This window comes from Nyctereutes procyonoides, unplaced genomic scaffold (assembly GCF_905146905.1).
Source record: "Nyctereutes procyonoides isolate TBG_1078 unplaced genomic scaffold, NYPRO_anot_genome, whole genome shotgun sequence".
In the NCBI taxonomy this organism is placed as follows: Eukaryota; Metazoa; Chordata; class Mammalia; order Carnivora; family Canidae; genus Nyctereutes; species Nyctereutes procyonoides.
This window is the reverse complement of record NW_026575047.1, coordinates 35613367-35636863: the sequence shown is the minus strand read 5'-3', so window position 1 is coordinate 35636863 and position 23497 is coordinate 35613367. Positions and strand designations below refer to the sequence as shown.

The 23497-nt window shown below is 46.9% G+C and overlaps 1 protein-coding gene across 1 annotated transcript in view; it reads left to right on the top strand.

Annotated features, from left to right (window-relative positions):
* The first annotated feature begins 572 nt into the window (after positions 1-572).
* Positions 573-23497, top strand: part of TMC3 (transmembrane channel like 3) — a 37546-nt gene continuing 14621 nt past the window's right edge. Inside the window, exons 1-11 of the mRNA XM_055326602.1 lie at positions 573-661; positions 1886-2032; positions 5572-5647; positions 11177-11258; positions 13977-14083; positions 14886-14984; positions 15087-15229; positions 16647-16794; positions 17390-17433; positions 20038-20185; positions 22036-22145. Of these exons, the coding sequence (XP_055182577.1) occupies positions 573-661; positions 1886-2032; positions 5572-5647; positions 11177-11258; positions 13977-14083; positions 14886-14984; positions 15087-15229; positions 16647-16794; positions 17390-17433; positions 20038-20185; positions 22036-22145 (1193 nt within the window). The remainder of the gene's footprint in view (positions 662-1885; positions 2033-5571; positions 5648-11176; positions 11259-13976; positions 14084-14885; positions 14985-15086; positions 15230-16646; positions 16795-17389; positions 17434-20037; positions 20186-22035; positions 22146-23497) is intronic.

Sequence of the window (23497 nt, the reverse complement as noted above, 5' to 3'; positions counted from 1 at the left end):
ATATTGGTGGTGCAACATTTCTGGACAATTGACTTTTCTCTAAATAGAAAAGGAAAGCTGAGAAAAAATTAAAAGCACGTAAGATGTTATGACTACCTCTCCTGGATTCTGCTGTGCAAACACAGACAAGATTCTTACTCTAAGCTTCTTTCTTGAAAGGTAAAAATGAGGGGGAAAAAGTTATGCCTTGCCTTCTCCCTATTTTCTCAACACCTGTCATGGGAATAGATGCAAAGTGCTTTGCAAAGCGCAGAGCTCCACCTGGGTACAAGGGGTCACAGATGTGATTATTTGGGCAGCACCTAGTGATCCCCAGCTCAGCTGGCCAAGCCTCCCGCCTTTGTCTGCCCAGACTCCAGCCAATCTCTGCTGCCGCAGCCACCTTAGCATTACATATGCACAACTGGCCTCCTCGCCAAGTACCAGCTGCAGACGCGCACTCTTGCTCCTGAGAACCAGAGAGCAGAGCGACTAGCAGCTCCCCTTCAGAAGCCTCGGTTGGAGCAGACCCCTGCTGCTGGCTTCTGGGGACTCAGCCGGCCCCTAGGGGTCCCTGGCAGCAGTCAGCCCCCATGAAACCCTCAAAGGCATCCCAGCGCTACAGAAGCATCCGGAGAAACACCAGTCAGCACTATTTCTACCAGGAGTCCCTGCTGCTTAGGTGAGTTGGTCCTGTTCCCCCGCTGGGCAGAGGAGGCAGGTGTATTGAGGAAGGGAGCCTGAATCACCTGAGCCTTGCCTGTATCTGACCTGAGGACGAAGTCCTCATCCCGCTCCCCTCTCCTTCAGAATGAACTCAGCAACTCCTTTATCCAGGCTTTTGGGTTGGCCACCTTGACGATGTGCACAGGGGGAGATGGCTCTACATGCTCATTGACTGGGAGAACCAGATCCAATGTACCCCAACCTGCCTGAATCCACAGGCACGCGTTCTGTTTTCTCTCTGTTGACTCCATCGGCGATGTCAAGAGAGAGCAGATAATACATCTGTCATAATAAATAAGGTGTCTGTTGGAAAAAGCTTCAGGCTAGGAAGAAGTGAGGGGGTTCTGTTCCAATCTGTTAAATATTTATAAAGGTATATTAAAGCCTCCATTAATTTGGAGAAATTGGAGACAATTCTCCTATGAGTAAGTAAAAACCATCTCTGAACTAGAGCAAAGCAGAGGAATTATTTTCTCTTACTTTTAAGTGTATCATTGATCAAGTAGCAGAATACTCTTACCTCCTCCTGAAAAGTTGTGTCAGGATTAACATATTAATTGTTACTGGGAATAAATGTTGCTCCATGTGGGAAAATGGTTCTCCTACACAATAACTCTTCCCCTGTAATATTGCCCATGTGAATCTGCTTGGCTACATTCTTGGTTTCTAGAAGTTTCTAGAACTTTCTGCCTGCACTATCTCAGTTTCAAAGAATGGAAGTGGACGCGCAGGGAGGGGTCTCTGGATGACAGCGTTTGGTTTTCCTTTATTTTGCCTCCAGAGCTAGAGAAATAGGGGAAACCCTGTCTCTAAGATGAACTGATTATTTCAGTCAGCCTGAGATAGAAATTCCTTGGCCACCAAAGATGCTGCCATTCAGGAATTGTCCGTAAGCTCCCTCCCGTCTCCTTCTATGACGTCTTCTGATAAAAGCTGTCCTCCAGAGAAACCATTGTCTTTCACCGGCCCACCGAAAGGACAGACTCCAATGAATGCACTGCAGTGGCTCCCGAGATGGCCAAATTCTCTCTCTGCCTCCCTGGGTCCCTCTCCCTCTACACATACCAACTTCATACAGATGACCCTGGGGCAGCGAGATGCTGAACGTGCCCGGGGCAAGATCTTTGCTGGAAGCAATTCTACTAATCAGATTTCCTCCTTGATGCCCTGATCCATTCAGCAACTTGGATGACAGCTTTAATGCTGATGAGCCAGGGGACAGCAATGATCCTGAACAAATCTTCCAGAATATACAGTTCCAGAAGGATCTCATGGCAAACATTCGCTGCAGACCGTGGACCATGGGGCAGAAGCTGGGAGCACTGAGGTAAGGGCTTTCCACAATCATTACTGATTATTGCAAATATGCTTTCCATGAAACCACCCTGTCCTGCCCAAGAAAATGAACACAAAGACCCATGAGAGAGTGGTGGGCAGGCACTCTTGATCTGACTCGGAGAAGTCACAAGCACCCCAAGGTGGCAATTTCTCTGTGAGTGTGAGTGTGTATGTGTGTCTGGGTTGGGGGTGTGCATTGGTGAGGGGTTGGTGGTTTTCTACCTCCCTTTCAAACACTAGATTTTAGCATTGTGTCTAGAGATAACCAAATAACTAAACTCACTGCAGACAAGTCTATAAGCTGGAATGAAAACAGATGGTAATTCCCCCTGCTTGCCGCTATTCCCTCTAGGGCCGGGGTGGGGGGGGCGGCAGGGGAGGGTACGACAAGATTCTATGGGAAACCAGATTATGATACTTACGGTCACTGGAGAATCCGTTTGGATTCAACGGCAAAAGAGTTGAAGAGAGGTTGCCCAAATTTGAATACTACCTCCCAATCATTAGCTACGTGATGCTGGGCAGCTCTCTTAATTTCCACCACTTTCTTTCTCTTTAAAGTAGAGATGATGATTAAAATAGCAACTTCTCGCCTGGGTGGCTCAATGTTTGAGCATCTGCCTTTGGCTCAGGTCATGATCCCGGGGTCCTGGGATAGAGTCCCACATCGGGCTCCCCACAGGGACTGGGCTTCTCCCTCTGCCTGTGTCTCTGCCTCTCTCTCTGTGTCTCTCATGAATAAACAAATAAAATCTTAAAAAAAAAAAAAAAAGAATAGCAGCTGCCTCTTGCAACACTGCTTCCAAAAATGTGCCCCGCCAAGCAAGCAGGGTGTTTGCTAAAGATTCAGAATCCCTGGTTGCCCTCAGACCTGCCAAATCAGAAAGTATGGGAGTGGGGCCCAGTATTTTAAACACACATTCAGGTGGATTCTTTTGCATACTGAAGTTTGAGATCCGCGATAGTTCTAGGGTTAAATGGAATGAGCCGTGTGAGCTCCTCACACAGTCTCTGGTACGCGGTTGTCACACCTCGACAGTGAGTCCTGATTGATGATGCTGATGCTGGGGGTCACAGGACAGGGACTTAATTGAACGGTCTTAATGAGCCACTCTGACCTGTCAAGTGGACCTTCCTGGAGAAACAGGCAGCAGCAGCCCTGATCATCAGGTACCCTGTGTAGACAGGATTAGAACCTCGGTCATGCCACTTTCCAGACACCAAGCACACAGCCCTCCCTCCTCATGTCTACCATTAGGCTTCCACTTCTCTCCTGTCAAATCATGGCTTCATTGGCTTTCCATGAAGGCATACTCTTCCGGTCTGGCCCAAGACGCAGCTGGTCCTCAGGTGGCTCGGCAGATGGCTAAGGACACCTGTCCCTTCCAGGCTCAGCAGTTTCTGGTTAATCCTCCGTGTCTGCTATCAGCTCCTACCACGTCTGTTTCTTTGAGTGAGGATAGCAACTTAAGACAGAAGACTGATGCCCAGAGATGTAAAGTGGCTTACCCCAGGACACACAGCCTCTGAGGGCCAGACCTGTGCTTTAAACCCAGGCCCTCTGACCCTGACTTCAAAATTCTATTGAAACAGAGAAGAACTCTGCCAAAGGAATAGTTGGAGCAATCTATGCTTAAAAAAAAAAAAAAAAGTGATGTGCTAGATTTTTTAAAAATCATGCGGAAATGTTGCTGATTGACGATAAATGATTAATAGGAGTAATTAGTAATTACTAAGTAGTAATTAGTGATCACTAATTATTAGTAAGAAGCTAAGCCTTTGTAATCTACAGGCAGAGCACAGCAAATACAACTTTTCTGTCAAAAGGGCAAAACCAGGCCGTCTGTGCTGACACCTGGCCAGGGGCTCAGCTCAGACACTGACAGGGTCACACCGGTGCTGCCCAGGGCTGGCAGTCAGGCTCTCAGAGGCGGTTTGTCCTCTGAGTACCTCCATCCATCATCTCCTGTTCCCCACGTCTCCTCCCTCGTCACCTTGAGAAGCTACTGGAGCAATGCATCACTAATTGGACCTGCTGGGGCGTCTGGAGAGCAGAGACCACTGAAGCCTAACCGTGTGGGAAGCCAGGAGCCCCAGCTGAGTCTGGAGCAGTAGGCACCTGTCTGGGAGCCCAGGGTGCAGGCTCATTTCCCTGGCAGGGAAGCAAGTGGTCAGTGCCCTATGAGGAGGCCTACGTTAGGTGGTCCTCCCTGGTACCTCAGGTCCTGGCTCACCCTCTCTCATACTCTTGCCACAGCCACTCTCCCAGTTACTGCACCTCTGGGCTCCTTCACCCTATTAGCTAGGGACTCTTCCAGCACGACTGTCTTACGCATCTCTGTATCCCACTACACTTAACCCAAGTGAGTGCAGAAAATGTTTGCAGAAAGAAAATTATGAATAATTAAATGAAATAAATGATTTCACTTGTATAAGCCTCTTGTCTTTTAGATGCCATGCAGGGTAAGGCATCAAGCCTCACCCCTGCCTGCATTTGTGGTTCTGACCGGAATGAAGCCAGGCCATCTGTGGGGCCGGGAAGCTGGGGTGATGGCCACAAGGGCACAGAGCTGCAAAACCCAGCAAGCGCTCCGATTAGCTCACGTTTCACTTGTCGGAAAAGGGAGTCAGCTAGTTCCTGCATCTCAGGGAAAGACTCAGAACCGGCGGGTGTTGCTAAAAGGCTGCTGGGGTGTCCACACAAAACCTCCCTAGCAGCTCCCAGGGCACTCAAGATTGCAGGATTCTGAAGAACCAAGCCCTTCAGCACTGGTCAGAATCAAGGGGTGGGGGGCTGGCCATGGATAACAAGGGTCTCATCAGTGCAGTGTCAGATGAGGTCACCTTGAAGGTGACATTCACCTCTGAGGGTCCTTGACTGCTGTCCTTTTTTCTCCCTGGTGCTAACAGTAATTGTCTAATCCTGCTATTCACAGGACTGTGGATGTAACCATCTACCCCAGTGAGTTCAATGCATTCCAAGGATTAATCATTTAGGTGGAGACATCAGGTCAACTCACCAAAGTCAGCAGTTCGTTTGGGCTGCATCAGGTTCTCTGTGGCTGTGGAGACACCACGTAAACCAGACACCATCATTTTCTAGAGGCAGGGTCTCTGAGGCTGTGTCTGACTTCACTTCCAGAGATGAGGGTTGCTGAGGTCAAGGGGAGGGGTGTGACCCCCTCGCGCCCGCTGCCAGGATTCCCCCCCTCCCCCCCCCAGGATTGATTCCCAGACAACAACCAGGGAAGGACTTTAAGAAATTCATTGCAACTCATTTTGTCATTGATTTATCATTCTCTAAGAATTTATCCATTAAAATTTTTTTTTCAAAAAGTATTTTTTAAAAGAGATTTCTGGTTGCCTGAGGTCAGGAGATGAACGATTTGCATATTTGCATAGCCCCACCATGCCACAGCATCTTGTCCCTCACATTTTGACCACCAGCTCCTGTTGCACTTCCACATGTTTTGCCACGGTAATGGGTGTGACAAAATCATGCTGACAATGGTGTTTTTCTTCTCTTAGGCGAGCGAAGGAGATCGTGCTGAAGTTTGAAGGGAGGCTGACCCGGACCCGCGGCTACCAAGCAGCAGGTGCAGAGGTGAGAGCATGTGGGCACAGGCGCTCCCACCCCTTCTGCTGGTCTTGGGGCCGAGAAATTGCACTCCATGGCATCTGTCATAGTACATCAATTATTACAGCCCTGAGCTGGCAGATACAAAAGTCCCAGAACCTGAATTTTAGTCCTGGATGCTGTCACTTACCAACTCGACATGACTCTAGGAGAGCCCAACTCATCCGAAAAAGGATATCTTCCCTTGAGAAAATGATCTAGCATCTTTCTTGCCTTACTCCCGCCCATACGTGTAGCTTTTATTCACTGTATGTCTTGTGATGAGAAAGTTACAGATACATTCCAATGCTCCTTTTATAATTCAGTGCTAAGGTTTTTGTTTATTATTTTCCCATTCAGTTCCTTAAAGCTAAACTTTAGTATATATTGAAATTATCTATTTAGAGAGACATCACAATAATTTTCATAAATGTTTAGAAGACAAAAAAATCAACACCCAAATAGTATCTTTTTAAAAATCTCACATTCCAGTCACTGAATATATAATTTTCACTGAGAGCAATGATAGTATACATTTTTGTCTTGCTTCTTTTTTTCACTTAACCTCACAGTAACAGAAGGATTTTTCCATGTTGCTATGTATTTTTTACACATAGTGTTTCCCCTGACAGATGACTGTAAGCTAACTTAATTAGTTGTTAGTCTCCTGGTGAATATTTAAATTGCCTATAATTTTTCATTATTGTTAATAACCCTGCAAAGAGTATCTTTGCACATATTCCTTTTCCTATCTTTTTAAAATTTAATTTTAAGGCTTTATTTATTTATTTGAGAGAGGGAGAGAGAGAGAGAGAGAGCACACACAAGAAGGAGGAGTGGGAGAGGGAGAAGTCAGCTCCCCACTGAGCAGGGAGCCAGACATGGGGCTTGCACCCAGGACCCTGAGATTATGACCTGAGCTGAGGGCAGACGTTTCACTGAGTAAGCACCCACGCACCCCCTCTTCCTATCTTTTAAAATTCCTCTTCCAGGATAAATGCCAGAACTATAATCACCGTAGAAAAAATATAATCCATTTTTTTGGTTCTTAATAAATATTAATAAATTATTTCCCAAAACCCTTGATAGTTTATCTTGCCATGCATGATGCTTACTGTTTTCATAATATTCTCGCCAATATTGGATATTGTATTTTTTTAGTTTTTAAAGTTTGTTGTACTTTAACAGACAAAAGCTGACAGATGCACTCCTTTTAGATTCTCTGAAACAAAAAAAGTATTCTTAATGAAATTTAAAGCTGGCCTCTATTCACATAAACAAATATATATTTAATGATATGTTTATATATACCTGGGTATCAACACATATATATATATAGTTAGTCCTATATATACTTAGCTTAATATAATATTACTTAAGCTTTTCTATTTGAATATATGTGTTTCTGAGACATCTGGGTGGTTCAGTGGTTGAGCATCTGCCTTCAGCTCAGGTCGTGATCCCGGGGTCCTGGGATCGAGTCCTGCAACGGGGTCCCTGCATAGAGCCTGCTTCTCCCCCTGCCTGTGTCTCTGCCTCTCTCTCTCTGTGTCTCTCATGAATAAATAAATAAAATATTTTTAAAATAAATAAATAAATAAATAAGGCTGGCCATAAATATTACATAATCATAAAATCTCAAAGGGTCTCTAGGGTCTACCTTGGCTGTCCTCTTACTCTCCACAGACTGCCTGAAGACTCTGATCTATTCCCACAACCGAGATTACCCAGGACTTTTTATGCCTATCACACTGTGATAGACTTTATGGAATCCATACAGAAAACAAAATTATCTTTTTAATTATAAGCATATGTGCTGCTGGGCTCCTTCCTTATCTTCCCTAAATAGAAAGTCTGAAATGCTATGGGAGAACACTTGCTATTACTAGGAGGCCCTTCCCTTGGGTTCAGACAACCTGTGACATATAAGAGTGAGAAGTACTGCACCTTTTAGTAACGGTAAGATCAATATGGATTAAAAGTGTAATTTGATAATGGACTGAATTATTAAAAGCAGGGTATTTAGAATGAGAAAGGGGATCTGAATTTTCAGCCTCACCTAGAGCTTGCCCTGAGGTTTTCAGCCGGCACCAGGCAGGCGCAACATTTGTAGGAGCACTGGCCCTGCAGAAAGTGGTTCAAACCAGTCCAGTTTGACCCATGGACTGTGCTTTGTTTCAGGCCCTCAGGTAACAAAATAGCCCAGACTGGGCTTTTTCTGCCTTCTGGGCACGCAGTAAAATGCCAAAGAAAATTCTTCTCCCACCACGTCTTCTTCACACTTTGGTTCTTCCCCTCCCCATATTCAGAACTGCATTCCTCTGTTTTTTTACTACTAATAATATTTTGATGCCAGAAATTTTTATTTGAAACACTTGGGACCAGCATCTGCTCTAGCTGCCACGTAGAGAAAATAAAAGGTATCTAGCCAGCCGGTGTACTGCCTGCAGCCCCTCTGTGTGTAGTCCTGGGTTTGTAAGCCCGAGATGGTAACTGTTTTCCAAACAGTAAATTTTATGTAACACAGCTACCCATTCTTCGTGACTCCCAGCACCAAGATCCTGGTCCCCATTCACAGGACTGCCACTTGGTCCTGTCTGGGGAATCACTGCTTCAGAACACAAGGCATCCTGGGGAGCCCTCCCCTGTTTCCAGCCAGCATCCTCCATTCCCGTGAGTCTCCACTCGATTCCAGCTCCTTATAGACAGTCTTCCTTCAGCACCAGCACATGTCTGTATTTCTGAAGGAAGCGAGGTGTGAGTGTGAGACAACCAGGACCCAAGACGTCACTCCAGAGGGAATCAGGACACCCAGGTCCCTCTGCCATTGTTTCCCTACTCTGGCTTTGGTTTTCACATTTGATTCTCAAGATTCCTTCTGGTTCTAATATTCTATGTCCTTTGTGTCTCTCATGATACTAGCAAAGGAGGTCACCCTTCTGGAGAACTTTTGTGGCATGGTTATCACCTGCCTAGGATGGTATATAGACTGATTGGCCTCCTGACAGGTCCTCCTGCTTCTACAAACATCCCCCAGTAATCTACTGTGTTCCCCACAGGAGCCCGGGCAATCCTTGAAACAGTAAACTACTGATGCCAACCCTTACTAAGATAATGATAGATGATTGATTGATTGATTGATAGATACTGAGACACATATTTACACAGATAGATACATAGATAGGCTTTTATTATACTTAGAATTAAATCTCTCTCCTTCCCATGACCCACCAATTAGATCTCACCCCACTTTCCCTTCTTCCATACTCTGCTGTAAAATGCCCAACACGTGCTAACTCACAGGTGTAACGGGCTGCCCTGGCCTCCTAGATAGCTCCTCTAATGATTTATTATTTTTTGAAATATCAGTTCCTTTTCATTCAAGTTTCAGCTCATGTATGACCTTCCCAGATCAATCTTTCCTGATCCTCTTGTTTAAAAAAGCTTTCTCATCCAGCCCTAATGGACCACGTCCCCCTGTGGCATTGATGCATCTGTTGCTGCCTTCTCTCTACCTAAACGCAAGCTCTGCGCCAGCTAACATCTTATACGTCTTGTCCATTTGCACCCACAATACTAGAAAGACACATGGGTGCTCAGTACATGCTCAGAATGAATGCATCTGTCATAAACTAGAATACGTGCTGTTAGAACACCTTTATTCCAAGTGAACTTACAGGCCATTCCAAAGAGGAGAGAATGAGCTTATTCTTATTTTTGGTACCAAATAACTCAGGCCCATAATTAAGATCTAATTCTTCCAAGTTTGGTTTTTGATTTTGCTGTTTTGTTTTTGCCTTGCTCTTAAAATTTCAAATCATTTCAGAGTTTCAGGGCTTTCCATGAAGATTTGGTGCAAATTATCAGAGAAGTGTGGTGTTTATTTCCCCACTTTACTGAATCTGGGTTATCAACAAATCACATCTTTCAATCCCATTTACCTCGAGGAAGCTCCCTTAGGAAGCTAGTGTAGACTCGTGTTAGCAGAATGAGTGCTGGGGTTTCAATGCCCTTAAAGCTGAGTCAGGGGCCCCTGACTCCTCACATGAGCACCAGAGGCAGGGAAGGAGGTTTTTCATCTCTTACCTACAAAAGTCGTTCTGCTTTACAGTGTTCTGCGCATTGAAATTCAACCAAAATTTAAATCGAACGAGTAACCCTGAATACTACTGATGGAATCCTGCTTCTCATACAGACAAGGAAATGGAATCTCAAAGAAAGAAAATCCCTTTCCAAAGAGTGTGTAGTAGGCTCACGACTGAGCTGGTGCTAGAACTCAGGGCTGGGGCCCTCCTCCCAGTGCCTCTTACCCTTAAGGACTTCACAGCTGGCCAGAGACTCAGCCGGTTTCCAACACCAAACCCACTCCCAAGGGTGTTTGAACACTGTGGCCCTGCACCCTGCACCCTGCAGGCTGTAGGGGATGAAAGGGCACAAGCTTTGGTGTTCTCCATGCTAAAGGACATACGCCACAGGAGAAATCTAATGGCAACACGAAGTAGGATATAATCAACATTACAAGAATATCCATCACTGGGAGCTTTACAGAGAGAAGGATCTATTTCTCTCTTCGGAGAAGCTGCGTGAACTCATCATGGGCGTGGTTAGGTTCGAGCTGGGTCTGGAATCATGAACAGAAGACGAACAATTGCAACGTCTGATAAAATTCAAACAGATTTTCATTTACAAGCAGCCGTTCTGGCCTCAGCAGACACATCCCGGAGGACATTATCATGCGTGTCTGCATCAGGACCATGTGCTGTCTCAGAGTTCAGAATGTTGTAATTACATTTGCAAGCCTTCTTTCTGCAATGATATCATTTGCTTCCAACACAAACCGAGATTGTTTGTATGTTAAAATGAACAGCCTGCCAATACTGTGGAGAGCAGAGCCAGCGTCAGGGCACATCGTGCTTTAGTCTCCTTGGAGGAAAAAGAAAGAAAAAGAAGATTTTTGAACTCTTGGCAATTGCATTTTAAACACACAAGACAAATTTCCAGATCTCACCGCTGGCAGCTTTGGCCAGGAGAGAGGGTGGGAGACAAGTACAAGGAGGACACCAGACAGGACGGGAGGCACACAACGGGCAGGCTTGGGTTCAGGGTGTCTTATTGACCCCTGGTCCTCAGTCCAGGGAGCGGTGGTCACCTGGGCCCCACTCCCAGGCTGGGGTCAACTGGGTGCATTTGGACATAATTCCTCAAGTAATTAAATGTTTTTGGTTCCCCAAAGCAGGAATGGGGAGAGTAAGGTAGGTGTGACCCCAAGGGCATGGGCTCCTCAGGACAGACACCACACTCAGAGCCTGAGTCAGGTGCCCTCCCCCAAGCAGGGGTACAGAGAAGACAAGGGGGACTGCTTTGGTCCTGGTTGTGCCTAAAGTCTTGAAAAATCATAGCTATAGGTATTAGACACTGTGTCTTGGGGGCCTGTGCTCCCCTCAGGACCATAGCATCACAAAGTCATTGCCATCTTGACAACTGTAAAGTTCTCAAACTCTGCTCCCTCCTTTTCAGCTCTGGCGGAAGTTTGCTCGTCTGGCCTGTAACTTCATGGTCATCTTCATTCCCTGGGAGATGAGGATCAAGAAAATCGAGAGTAAGTATGGGCACTCGGAGGAGTGGGGCAGGGACAAGGTACAAGTGGCCAGCCCACCTCCAGGCCTGAGGAGGGAGGAGCTGTGGGTCCCCTGGTAGTCACACTGTGTGCATGGTGCAGGCTGGGGCTAGACTTGGGATGGTGCGGATGGAAGACATCTGTCCCACCACTCCCCTGGATGACAGTGGTCCCCCTGTCGCTGCGGCTCTGCCACTCTGGCAGTTCATTTGGGAGTCAGACCCAGCACTGACCCCAAAGGATTAGGTTTAAAAACCGCAGAAGAATAAGAGAGTCATGGGAGCAGTTGCCAAACAAAACCTCGGAAACTTGCATTTTCTTAGAGCTGATTATAACCATTCAGAAAGCATATTCTAAAAAATAAATAAGTCACGTTCACAACAGGTTCACAAACCTGCAGACTCATTGTACACACATAACACGCAGCACACAACACTAAGAATAAACTTAACAGTGAATCTGTAGTGAAGAAAACTGTAAAATCAGGCCACAGGAAGTTTAAAAGGTCTTCTGAAGAGACATAGGATGATTTAATATTTGAAGATGTGCATTTTCTTAAATCAGCTTACAAGTTTAATGTAATTTTAGTAGAAATCTCAATGTAATGTGGTTTGTTGTTTCTTTTTTTGTACTTGACAAAATGATCATAAAACTTGTATGAAAGAAACACAACCAAAAGATTCATCAAAAAGAATTTTTCTTTAAGAAAAATGCAATTGAGCTTGCATAATCAAAACATTAAAATACATTTATAAACGCTACAGCAGTTGAAACTGTAGCATAGCACCATAGATGATCCTAGAACTGTTGATTCAACTGTTTTAAAGAGGATGCTTAGATCCTTCGCTTTAAGGTTCTATGAGCCATTAAATAGGAGATAGGAAGCCACGAAAGAATTAAAGGAAGTACAGAGCATGTGATCTCAGTGAATGCAAACCTGTCTGTGAAAGTAAAGAAGGAAATCATCAAGGAAAACAGCGCTGTATTTAATTACCTATAAAAGAAATTATACTTACATAAAACAAAGCTAAAAGCAGACAAATGGAGAAAAAACAATTTTCAGCATTTAAATGGAATTTAGAGTTTTCCTACACAGTGGGTGGGAATGTAAATTGGAAAGGCGTTTCTAAGGGAAAGTTAAAATTTGTAACCAAAGCCTTCATAATGTTTGTGCTCTTTGATAAAACTCTTCCATTCCCTAACAACCAGAGAAACAAGAGCCACAACAAAATTGATGCACCATCACCAAGTTGGTACCCCACCCGGATTGCTTGTCTGGTCCAGCTTTTTTCTCGGCTGCCCTGGGTGTTGATGCTGTGACTCACAGCTGCCCCTTCCCTGGAGCATCGCCCTGAGCCTGTGCTGTTCCAGCCACTGGGCACAGGTCACCTGCCCCACGCCCCAAGGGAGGGCCCAGAGGGAGGCAGTCCCTGAGGAAGGAGGAGTCAAGTCCTGCTCCTTGTGCAAAGTGGGTCAACTGTGTTGTGCAATTTGTCTTCCAGGGTCCCCCTAGGATGGGATGGAGTAAAGCTGGGCTCCAGGGAAACCACCTCCTTGCTTAGTTCTTCCCTTGCCCCCCTTCAGCTTGATGCCCACACTCCCTTTCTGCAGAGAGTGCTTCCTCAGTATGTCATAATAGCTGGACCCCTTCCTCAGGCTCTGCTTCCAGAAAACCTGCCCTTGGAGGGTAATTATTTATTGCAGGCTTACTTACCTTAAGGAATCACCTACCTGGTGAAAAGTCAGCAATTTAAGTGTTAAATGGTGGAGATAGATTAAACAGATGATGGAAAATTCAGTTGATGAAACAATAATATTTCTTTTATAGGAGAATAGTTTTTACATGAAAAAATGCTTATAATATATGAATAATTCAAGATTCATGTTGTAGAGAAATGCAAATTTTGTACAAAAAAAACTATACACATAGAATAATAATGGGGGACACACTGAAAGTTTACTAGAAACTAACTCATTCTAGTAGTTTAATTTAATGATCTCAAAATAGGTAATATTTTTGTTTTCTTGGTGATGGCTTTGTGTTTTCCTATTTACTATGCCAAACACAAACTAAATTTGAAATAAAAACTCAAGAGATTTTTTTTTTAAGTATGGCACAAATCACTCACTTCCTCATCTAATTTCTATGCTCCCTTAGTTTCTTAGTAGAAGCTGTTTTGAATATACTTTTTGTTTTAGGATAATATAGATATATAGAAAAGTTTAGATATATAGAAAAGTTGTAAAGTTCCTATAATTCACTCAGTTTCCCCTAATGTTAACACCTAGCAAATTGCTATATACCCTGAAATTAATACAAATCCTTGGAATTCTCAAAACTATACAAAATAAAAATATACATCTATGAAATTCTTAGAAGATGCTAGTTCTTCTGAACATATGTGAAATGTTGCAAATTTGACAAGTATTTTAGATGAATATGTCATAAGGGAAATTATTAAGTTAGGGTTTTTTTCTGTGCTTATAACTGGAAATACTAATGAACATCTTGACCCACACAAATGACTATTTTGGGGGGACACCCCAACTGATATAATCATGGCCTTCTTTGTCTTTGTCCTGATACACAAAACATTGCAGTGTTGCTGTACAGAGAACTTTGCACGGTAAGGGGTTTATAGTGTTCATCCTGTTTATACTGTGTTTTACCATTCTTATTTTCTGGCCTTTTTTTTTTAGGTCACTTTGGATCTGGGGTTGCTTCCTACTTCATATTCTTGAGATGGTTATTTGGAATTAATATTGTGCTCACGATTATGACAGGTGCTTTTATTGTCATTCCAGAGGTAAGAACTAGTTTAGGGAAAATCAGAAGTGCCATGCCTTAGAAACAAGAGATGTGAGAGTCTCATAAGCAACTGCCCGCATTATCCTCATGGGAAGGATAATCAAGAGGATGAAGTGAACCTTTTCTTTGCAGGGCCAGGTAGTAAATAGTTGAGGCTTTGGGGACCCACAATCCCTGTCACAGCCCTCTCACCCCCCATGCAGTGTGAAAGCAGCCACAGACGGTACACAAACTAATGACGGTGGCTATGTTCCAACCAAATTTTATTTACGAATACTAAAGTTTGACTTTTATATCATTCTTAAGTGTTGCAATATATTATTCTTCTTTTGATTTTTCCCCAGCCATTTAAAAGTGCAGAAACGATTCTTAAAAACAAAACAAACAAACAAAAAACAATTCTTAGCTCCTGAGTCATACAAAAAGAGGTAACAGGCTGCATTTGGCCCATGATCCAGTTCACCAGTGCTGTGATAAAATAAAACCCGCTTCTCAACTAAACTTCATCCTCACAAAGTAAATGGGACTGTTTCCCATGCAGAAACCCAGTGACCTCAAAAATCCACTTGTAGAAGCCCAGCAAGAGAGCACCCAGGCAGGCTGATCGAAAAAAGAACATCAGCCCACCCAGGATTACTTTTCCACCAGTGAGAATCAAGCAGAAACACAGCCCCTAGAGATCTTGTAACTGCAGCACCTTCACAGGCCATAGGGAAGGATCTGGGGATCGGCCACCCACCCCTCTTCTTCTGGTCCCTCCCCACCCCCCAGAGGATCACGGGACATCCTGTTTTCTCTAGCTCATTGCAGGCCAGCCCTTTGGAAGCACAGCCAGCAAGACCATCCCCAAGGAGCACGTGGCTTCGGCTCAAGACCTGGACACAGTCTGGTCCCTGGGGGTGAGGCTGAGTCTTGGCCGCACTCTTATCTTGAGGGAGGGCTGACTGGGTGGCAGTTCTGGAACCTAGGTTGGAAAATGACACTGAGTTCTCTCTTCACAGGGTTACCTGCAGTACTCGGTGCTCTTCTACGGCTATTATGGCAGGGAGCGAAGGATTGGGAGAGCTGGCTACCGGCTGCCCTTGGCGTATTTCCTGGTGGGGATGGCCGTGTTTGCTTACAGCTTCATCATCCTCTTGAAAAAGTATGGCTGCTCAATTTCTCTGCATGCCAAGAATGATGTGGATGATCTCAATCTGCTCCATAACTTGTAGAGTTCAGGCATAACTGTGCCCAATTTGCAGATGAGGAGACCAAGGCTAGAAGAGATAGCCACATTTTAACCAACACTTATTCAACATTTACTGCTTTGTGCCAAGCTCCGTGTTGGGTCTGGAGAAATGAGAATCACATAGGTTTAGCAGCTAAGGGAACTTCAGACAATTTAGTCATTGCTCTCACAGAGACAGGGACAACATGGTCTACGTGGCCAGAGGTTGCAGAAAGCAAAACATCCTCCTCTGGCTGCATTTTGCCAGTGACCTCGCTACAAGTCCTGCAGGGGCCAGGCTCATCTGTGTCATGATGCAATTTGCACCTCCAGTTCATCACTGAGCAGAGGCACAGGGGAAGGAAAACAAAGTGCTGGGGGTCAGGAGTCCTTCACCATCCCCACCATGAGACCTGTGGCCCCTCCTGGCTCCTCTCTGGGCCCCATCTGTAAAATGTGCAGGTGGGCTTGGTGGACGGCCAGGCTCCCTGGCAGCTTTCATGTTCTGTGCTTCTACATTGGAGCTAGCTAAATGGGGGGATGGATGTGTGGGCCCTGAGGCCACAGAGAACCTGGCCCCTCTCTGCTTGGTTCACCTATTACTTCTGTGTGCCTTGTGTGCCCCGGTGTGTCCTGTCACCTGCCCTGTGGGGCATCTTAGCCCAGGGCAGATACAAGTGCTGAGGGGGGTGAAAAAAGACCATGAGCATCATCATCACCACCAAACAACAGAAGCCTGAGAAGGTGCACTGTGACCTGGGGGCCTTCGGTTCACAAGAAACTTCCCCACCTAACTTCTGTGTGCTTCCAGACCCCGCCTGGAAGACAGGCCCTTTTCGAGATGTCACAGCTTATGGGAGAGATGGAGGCAAACTCAGGACAAAGAACTATGGAGGGAGAGGGTAGCTGGAGAAATAGTCTGAAGGATGTGGGACTCTCCGCTGGGGAGGGATGGTGACTGTTTCATGATATTCAGAAAAATCTAAGGTTTATTGAGGACTGAAGGGACCTGAAAGGCTCCCCCCTCAAAGGCAGGGCCTCCAGGAAGGCTGGTTCAGCTCTAAGGAGAGTCGGATGTCACAGTCACACTGCACAGAGATGGGAGGGGCTGGCCCCCCAGGTGCACACACCTGCGGTGACCTCCTGGCCACCGCGGGGGAAGGCCGCTTGTCAGATGGGCTTACCCCACACCCGGACAGTGCCATTTCCACAAGAGTGGGGTCAAAGCCAGCAGGTGCCACACTGGCCTGACCTGTATGGGGCCCTTCGTGGACCAGCAGCGGCCCTGGGGCGGACGGGGCCCAGCCGGCCCCTGCCTCTCATGCACGCGGCCCTCGCCCCTCTCCTGCAGGATGGCCAAGAACTCCCGGACCAGCCTGGCCAGTGCCTCCAATGAGAACTACACCTTCTGCTGGCGGGTCTTCTGTGCCTGGGATTACCTCATCGGCAACCCAGAGGCTGCGGAGAGCAAAACCGCTGCCATCGTGAACAGCATCAGGGTGAGTGGGGGGCGCGGGGGCCCAGGGTGGGGGGGGTCACACCTTCACCGCGGAGCCACCAGGCCTCCTCCCAGTGCTCCAGGGAAGGGGCTGTCCACAGGACGGCGGGGCATGCACCGCACCCCACAATCCCATGGAGCACACACAGGAAGGGACGATGAAAATGTCTTTATCTTAATTTTTCCATTTCGTCCCCCTAAAATGTCAATTGGTGTGTTTTTGATCATTTGTATGGTGGACCTTTGTGCAGGGCACTTGCGAGCCAATACACACGCTTTAGTGGTAACTCAGGACGATGTCATCAAACTCACTTGGGGACTTGGGTCTATTGACTGGTGCAAACAGCTAAATGCTGCCCCTTTGAGAAAATTAGATAATTTAACTTATGTAAATGATGTCATTGTCCACCTCCTCTGCCCAAACCCCGATTTCTTTTTTTATCTACTTATTATTGTACAAAGCATCGATGTCAATAAAATCTCACAGAGTAGCTAAAAAATACTGAATAAATAATTTCTTAGCATGAAATATTTCTAAAGATTTATGATTAATGGCGAGGCTGAGCTTTTAATTTGGATGTGTCTTTTCTTAAAAGGAGGCCATCCTGGAAGAACAGGAAAAGAAGAAAAGCAAAAACCTGTACGTATGGACCCTCCCCACTCTTCATTTATTGATAAGCTATTTTAATTTGGCACAAAACTTTCCAGACTGTCTATATCTTATTTCCACACATCGTCGGGAAATCTTTCTCCTTAAAAATCTATCCTTCTAAGTAATGTGATACATGGCAAGCCTGTAATGGTTTGATAGCCATATTTAGGAGTGGTTCCTCCCTCCTAAGTAAGATCGGGCGACAGGGTAAGAGTTCTGAAGTTGACCAACTTCTTTCACTTAGACAATAAAAGGTATTTTTAGCGTTGATTTCTAGTTTGCTAAATTAAGCAAAGATTATTTTGTTTAGCAAGAGATCCCCAAGGTCATAAGACGGGAGTAGTATCCAGTTCTTGTTGACAAGCCTTCCAAGGGGATGTCTCAGGTCTGAACTTCCCCAGGGTTTGAGGGCTGCCTTGGGGAGGTGAGGCCCTTCAGAGAGAGAACCAATGGCATGGAATCACTGTTCCCTGGAAGGGACAATGACCTGTCCTCATGGGGCAGCCATGTCCACTCCCTGCTATCCTCACTGGTTCTTTCGCCTTTTGACTAGTTCCCACAATGCAGAAAGCCTGATGGGGGGATGCAGGGGGTGTGGGGAGGGGAGGAAGCAGGACACGGTGGCAGGAAAGACTGTCCACAGAAAGACAGGCAAGGGGACTCCAGCCCTCCCTTTGTCATTAACTTAGCTTCCACAACCCGGGAAGGTCCCTGGCCTTTCCAGGCCTCCACTTCTTCCCCGTGAAATGAAGATGGAGCTCCATTGGTGCTTCTCTGAGGGCAGAGAGAACCCACCCAGTCAAGTCACCCCAGGGCACAAAACATGCAGCCCGCTTCAGCACCCACCCTGACTCACTGAATTAGAACCTCTGGAGGGGGGGCCAAGAATCCACATTGTTAGCAGGCCTTGCAAAGCAAAATGTGCAGGTGACTCCAGTGTTACCTCAAATTTAAAAACTGCAGCATTCCAGCTCAAAGATGGGTACTTCCATCCTGCATTATTATAAGCAAATATATCAACAGCATGAATAACTTGCCTCTCACCTCTCTTCCTGAATCAGACAAATCCTGAATCCTCCTCATTCTGCTAAAACTTGAGGTAAATGGATGTGTACCAGGCATTCAGGGATATCCAGGGTATTATCACAGGACAGGGAAGGAAGAGAGTAGAGAAATGGGAAAATGAGCATTTGATTGGAGACTTCACCCTGTGCCCATCATGTGCATTTTCTGGTGCAAACAGCACGAGGATCAACAGGTGCTGGTGGGGACAGCGGGACCATAATGCATGACTTGCCTGGCCCTACCAATGATGTCAGCATGGTCTGGGGACAAGAGAGAGTGGATGCCAAAAAGCATTTATGGGCCTCACTCTCGCTCAGATTTTCCATCTCCAGGGTTCAGATTCTTTATCTGAAGTTCTCCACAGAAAGATGAGGTGATGTCTATCATTTCATTTGGGAGTGAGATTCCTCCTTGAACAGATGAAAGGTCAAGACTCATGTAGAAAAAGGGGTCATGACCAGCCCCAGGTCACCCAGGAGGCAGAACTGTGCTTTACAGACAGGATGGCACACTCTGCGTACACTTCAGATCCTCCTGGCCACACCTCTTCTTCTAGTGCCCACTGCCAGGCAAGGCCATGCAGGGCTGTGCAAGTGCCACGGCCAGTGTCCAGGTGTAACAGCCCATGTGCAGGTGTCACAGCCAGGTGCATAGGCCCCTGGTGCCCCTCGTCGGTACCTGCTGCTTGTCACCCCAGGGCACCCACCAGACCCCTGTCAAGGCACAGGCATGGGAATCCAAGAGGCTGGGGGCAATGCTGGGGGTTCATGCTTGGGGAGCCACCCTTGACCAGTAGGGACAGGACAGGAGTGATGACAAAAGCTTCCTACTTCTCTGTGGGCGGGCCATTCTGAGGTGCAGCTCATCTGCCCCTCTGCAGGCCCTGCAGCAGCCCCCAGCTGTGGCCAAGTCCACCACAATCCCTTGTCCTGGCTGCCTCTCCTCCTGTCTTCCCCCCAAACCTTATGGCATCACGTCCCAAGTAAACTCTGTGCAAATGGGTCTGTGCCTGAGGCTCTGCTTGCAAGGAATTCCAGGCTAAGACCAAAGGCAGAAGCAGATGCCATAAAGTAAGCCAGTTGGAGTCAGTGAGTTTTCCCCAGCGTTAGGAAGGTAGGAGCAAACCCTTGTTCCACCTCCTGGCATTCGGTTGTTCTTTATTTGTTTGTTCATCTACGTCTAGGTATTCTAGGAGCTGAGAATACAACAGAAGAGCAAATCATTTGACAGCTTATGTTCTAGGAGAGACAGCTAATCACCTACCTCTTAAATCTCTGCACAGCGTCACATTCATGATGCTTGTTTCCAGTCCCACTGATGGGAGTTGGGTGGATTTATAAGTCACTGTGAATCCCTTAGGAAATGAGGAATTTGGACTCAGGGCGGGGTGGGTAGGGAAGAGCACTGACTCTTCAGGACAGAGGAACACTTGACAGGAGAGGGGTCCTGTGGCTGTCTGGCGTCTGTACATCTGGGCACCCTGAGCACAGCCTGGAGGATGCGTCCTCATGCCACCTCTCCCCACAGGGCGGTGACCATCTGCCTGAGGGTTGTTGCCAACATCCTGGTACTTCTCTCGCTCGCTGGGAGCATCTATCTCATCTACTTCGTGGTAGACCGGTCCCAGAAGCTGGAGCAGTCGAAGAAGGAGCTGACACTCTGGGAAAAGAATGAGGTACCTGCCATGTGATCTGCACGTGCCCTTCCAGAGGGAAGGAAGCAAGAGCAGCCTTCCCATGTTGTGTCCTAGGTAGGCTAGCTAAAAATGTCTCCCTGGAAGAACTTAGTCTTCTTTTTTTTTTTAAGATTTTATTTATTTATTTGAGAGAGAGAGGAGAGAGAGGAGATCGAGAGAATACAAGCAGGGGGAAGGGCAAAAGGAGAAGCAGACTCTCTGTTGACCAGGGAGCCTGATGTGAGGCTCAGTCCCAGGACCTTGAGATTGAGATCATGACCTGAGCCAAAGGCAGGTGATCAACCAACTGAGCCCCTCAGGCATCCCTAACTTAGTCCTCTTGTCCTAGAGAACCAACTGCAAGGGCTTTGAGCCAGAGTGGTGATGCCCTGAGACCTGATAGAATGGTTTCATTGGTCCCGATCAGGAAAGGTTCTGATTCAATATGTTCTTCAAGAGTTCACCCTACTGTTTCCCTTTGGGTCTTGCCGACTGTGCTGAGCTGTTCTTGCGTGGTGTTTCTTCACACACACGTTTCCAGGAGTGGACTTCCCCCACACACGGGCTTTAGTGACTGAATCATATTCTGCGGCACATGTCACGGTTGACCGTATGCCAATTCTTACGCACTGAGGTCATTTCTGTATTTCTAAATTACAAACAATGCTTCCCAAACCATATTTGTTCACTAAAAGATCTTTTCCCTTCATTTATGTGAATATCCTCACAGCAGGAAATGGCTAAGGGAAAGTTATAAGCAGTCTTATAATTCTTTTTTTTAAGATTTATTTATTTATTTATTTGACACACACACACACACACACACAGAGAGAGAGAGAGAGAGAGAGAGAGAGAGAGAGCAAGCACTAGCAGGAGGAGCAGCAGAGGGAGAGGGAGAAACAGACTCCCCACTGAGTAGGGAGCCCAATGCAGGACTCGATCCCAGGACCCTGAGATCATGGCCCAAGCCTAGGACAGATGCTCACTGACTGAGTCAGCCAGGTGCCCCCCAGCCCGTTGCCTTATAATTCTTAATATTTGCTATAAGACTGCTGCTGCCCTGGAAGTCACGGGCACTTTTCCTGCAACGATTTGAAAGGCAGACAAAGCATGAGGGTCATCTCTCTGACCACTGCTGTGGAAATGAGCCTCATTTATGGGATTCATAAAGCAAAATGTGTAGGTGATATGATACATATAGTTTATCCTCAACATACAGTAATTTTTCAGAATCTGAGACAATGTTCGGTCACCTTTTCTCAGACCTCCTTCTATTTCATGCCAATTAAACGGGTTGTGTAAATATGTGCTTGTGTGTTGGCAGATCGATTAAGGTTTTAAGGGCATATTCAGAAATTATGTCTCTCTTTAGCTCCCACCTCCCTATTACCAGCTAAATGTCCTCTTTTGGTTGCCAGAAGTACAGACAGGAGCCAGGCCCGGCACAATCTTCTAGACAATTTCTCTTCCATGCACAGAAAGAATATTCGATTACAAGTCAGCCCGTCCCCTTTCCCATTTGTAATGGTTGGGGTCACCTCCTTCTGCCACTCAAGGTAAGTAGAACAGCAGGGCAGTTGAGAAACGTGGCAGAAATGCTCATGAATCCCCAGCGACAAGTGTGAGCATCTCAGATTAAGTTCCTAATAGGAGTAAACCCACAACAAAGTGGCAATGACCTCTCAGAAACAGCTAACCGGCAGGGACTTGGGGGCAGGTTCTCCAGGTAGGAAGCACACAGATCTCCGAGCGCCCGCTGGCCAAGCGGAAGGCCAGGAGGCCAGTGTGAGGTAGGTGAGCCCGGGCTGGGGAACCTGGGGACTCATGGCTGGTCCGCACTCTCCTGGCAGGTGAGCGTGGTGGTCTCCCTTGTCACCATGCTAGCACCATCGGCCTTTGACCTCATCGCCGCCCTGGAGATGTACCACCCACGAACCACACTGCGCTTCCAGCTGGCAAGGTATGACAGCCCTGTGGGCACTGCCACATGGTAGGACGCCCGTGTGCCCACCACGCTGGGGACTCCCATCCCTCAAGAGCCAGGATTGCTTCACTGGCGCCCGAACCTCACGCCGAACTTCCCCTATGGATACATCTCAAGGAAAGCAGGATGCTCAAGGAGCGCATGCTCAAGGAGAACAAGAGGGGAAGGAGAGAAAGAGGGGCAGGAGGAGGAGAGGGAGGCTGGGAAGAGGAGTCAACAGGGTGGTGCCAGGATGGTGGGTGGACAGGACAGCGGGTGGTGCTGGCCAGCCTGAGCAGTGGTAGGGGGTCCTGGGGAATCCCATGAGGGCAGGGCAGTCACATCCATTTCCAGTGCTGGCTTTGTCCTGTCTCCCCGAAAGTGGCCTGGGGCCATTCAGTGAGTAATGGACTGAGGGTGGCCCTGTTCCTTGCAGCTTTATTTACAAAAATAGGCAAGCCTAGCATTTGGCCAGAAGGCTGTCATTTGCCACTCCCTGAAATCCAGCTGTCATTTCAAAGATAGGAAGACATGCCAAAGAAGAGTCAGGGGTCTGCGGAAACATGCCAGCCCTGGGTGGCTCGGAGCTGAGACCCTACACTACTCAACACTGCTCTTGATCTGAGAGAGACGTGTCTTCCTCAGCTCCTTCCTCACCAGCAGACCTGGGAGGATCAATTCTATTATTGCATTTGTTCTAACAGCAATCCTATTATACAGATTGGTCTCGTTACTCACATTTAAAAATAGAGAAATAGAGGCATCCAGAGACATGCCCCAGACAAATTAGGGCTAATTTTGGTAGTAAGAACAAGACACATTATTTTGGTTCCATTAAGTTCCGTGTAATTCATCAGCCAACCGTGTCACCTTCTGCTTAAGGCACAGTGAGGACCAGAGCAATGGGAGAGCAGGACAGCGGAGTGAGCCTTCCTGCTCTTGTGAGGAGCAGCGCTTCTGAGAGCACCCTGAGGATCTGGCCCTGTGCTGGGTGCCCCAGAACGCAGAGATGGACAAGCCCCCAGCTCAGTGTGCTGGGAGTCATGGGGAGAGCCAGGGCTGGCCCCAATGCCCTCGGCTCACTCTCACGCGGGTGTCAGTGCTGTCCCTGTGGAATGAGGGGAACTGCCTGCGCCGGGAGGCCATGCAAAGTTTCAACTTGGAGTCTTGTCCTCAGGATAAAGCTGCTTTCTCCTTTTCATCTACCCGTATTGGTCTCCTGACCCCCTTTGTGCGAATCAGTGTCCGTGGGAGGCAGTGGTGAACCTGATGCTTTCTTTTCTCATCTCAGAGTCCCAGATCCATTTCTGATAAGACTCAAGGCTACGTCCTGGGTAATTCTAGGATGC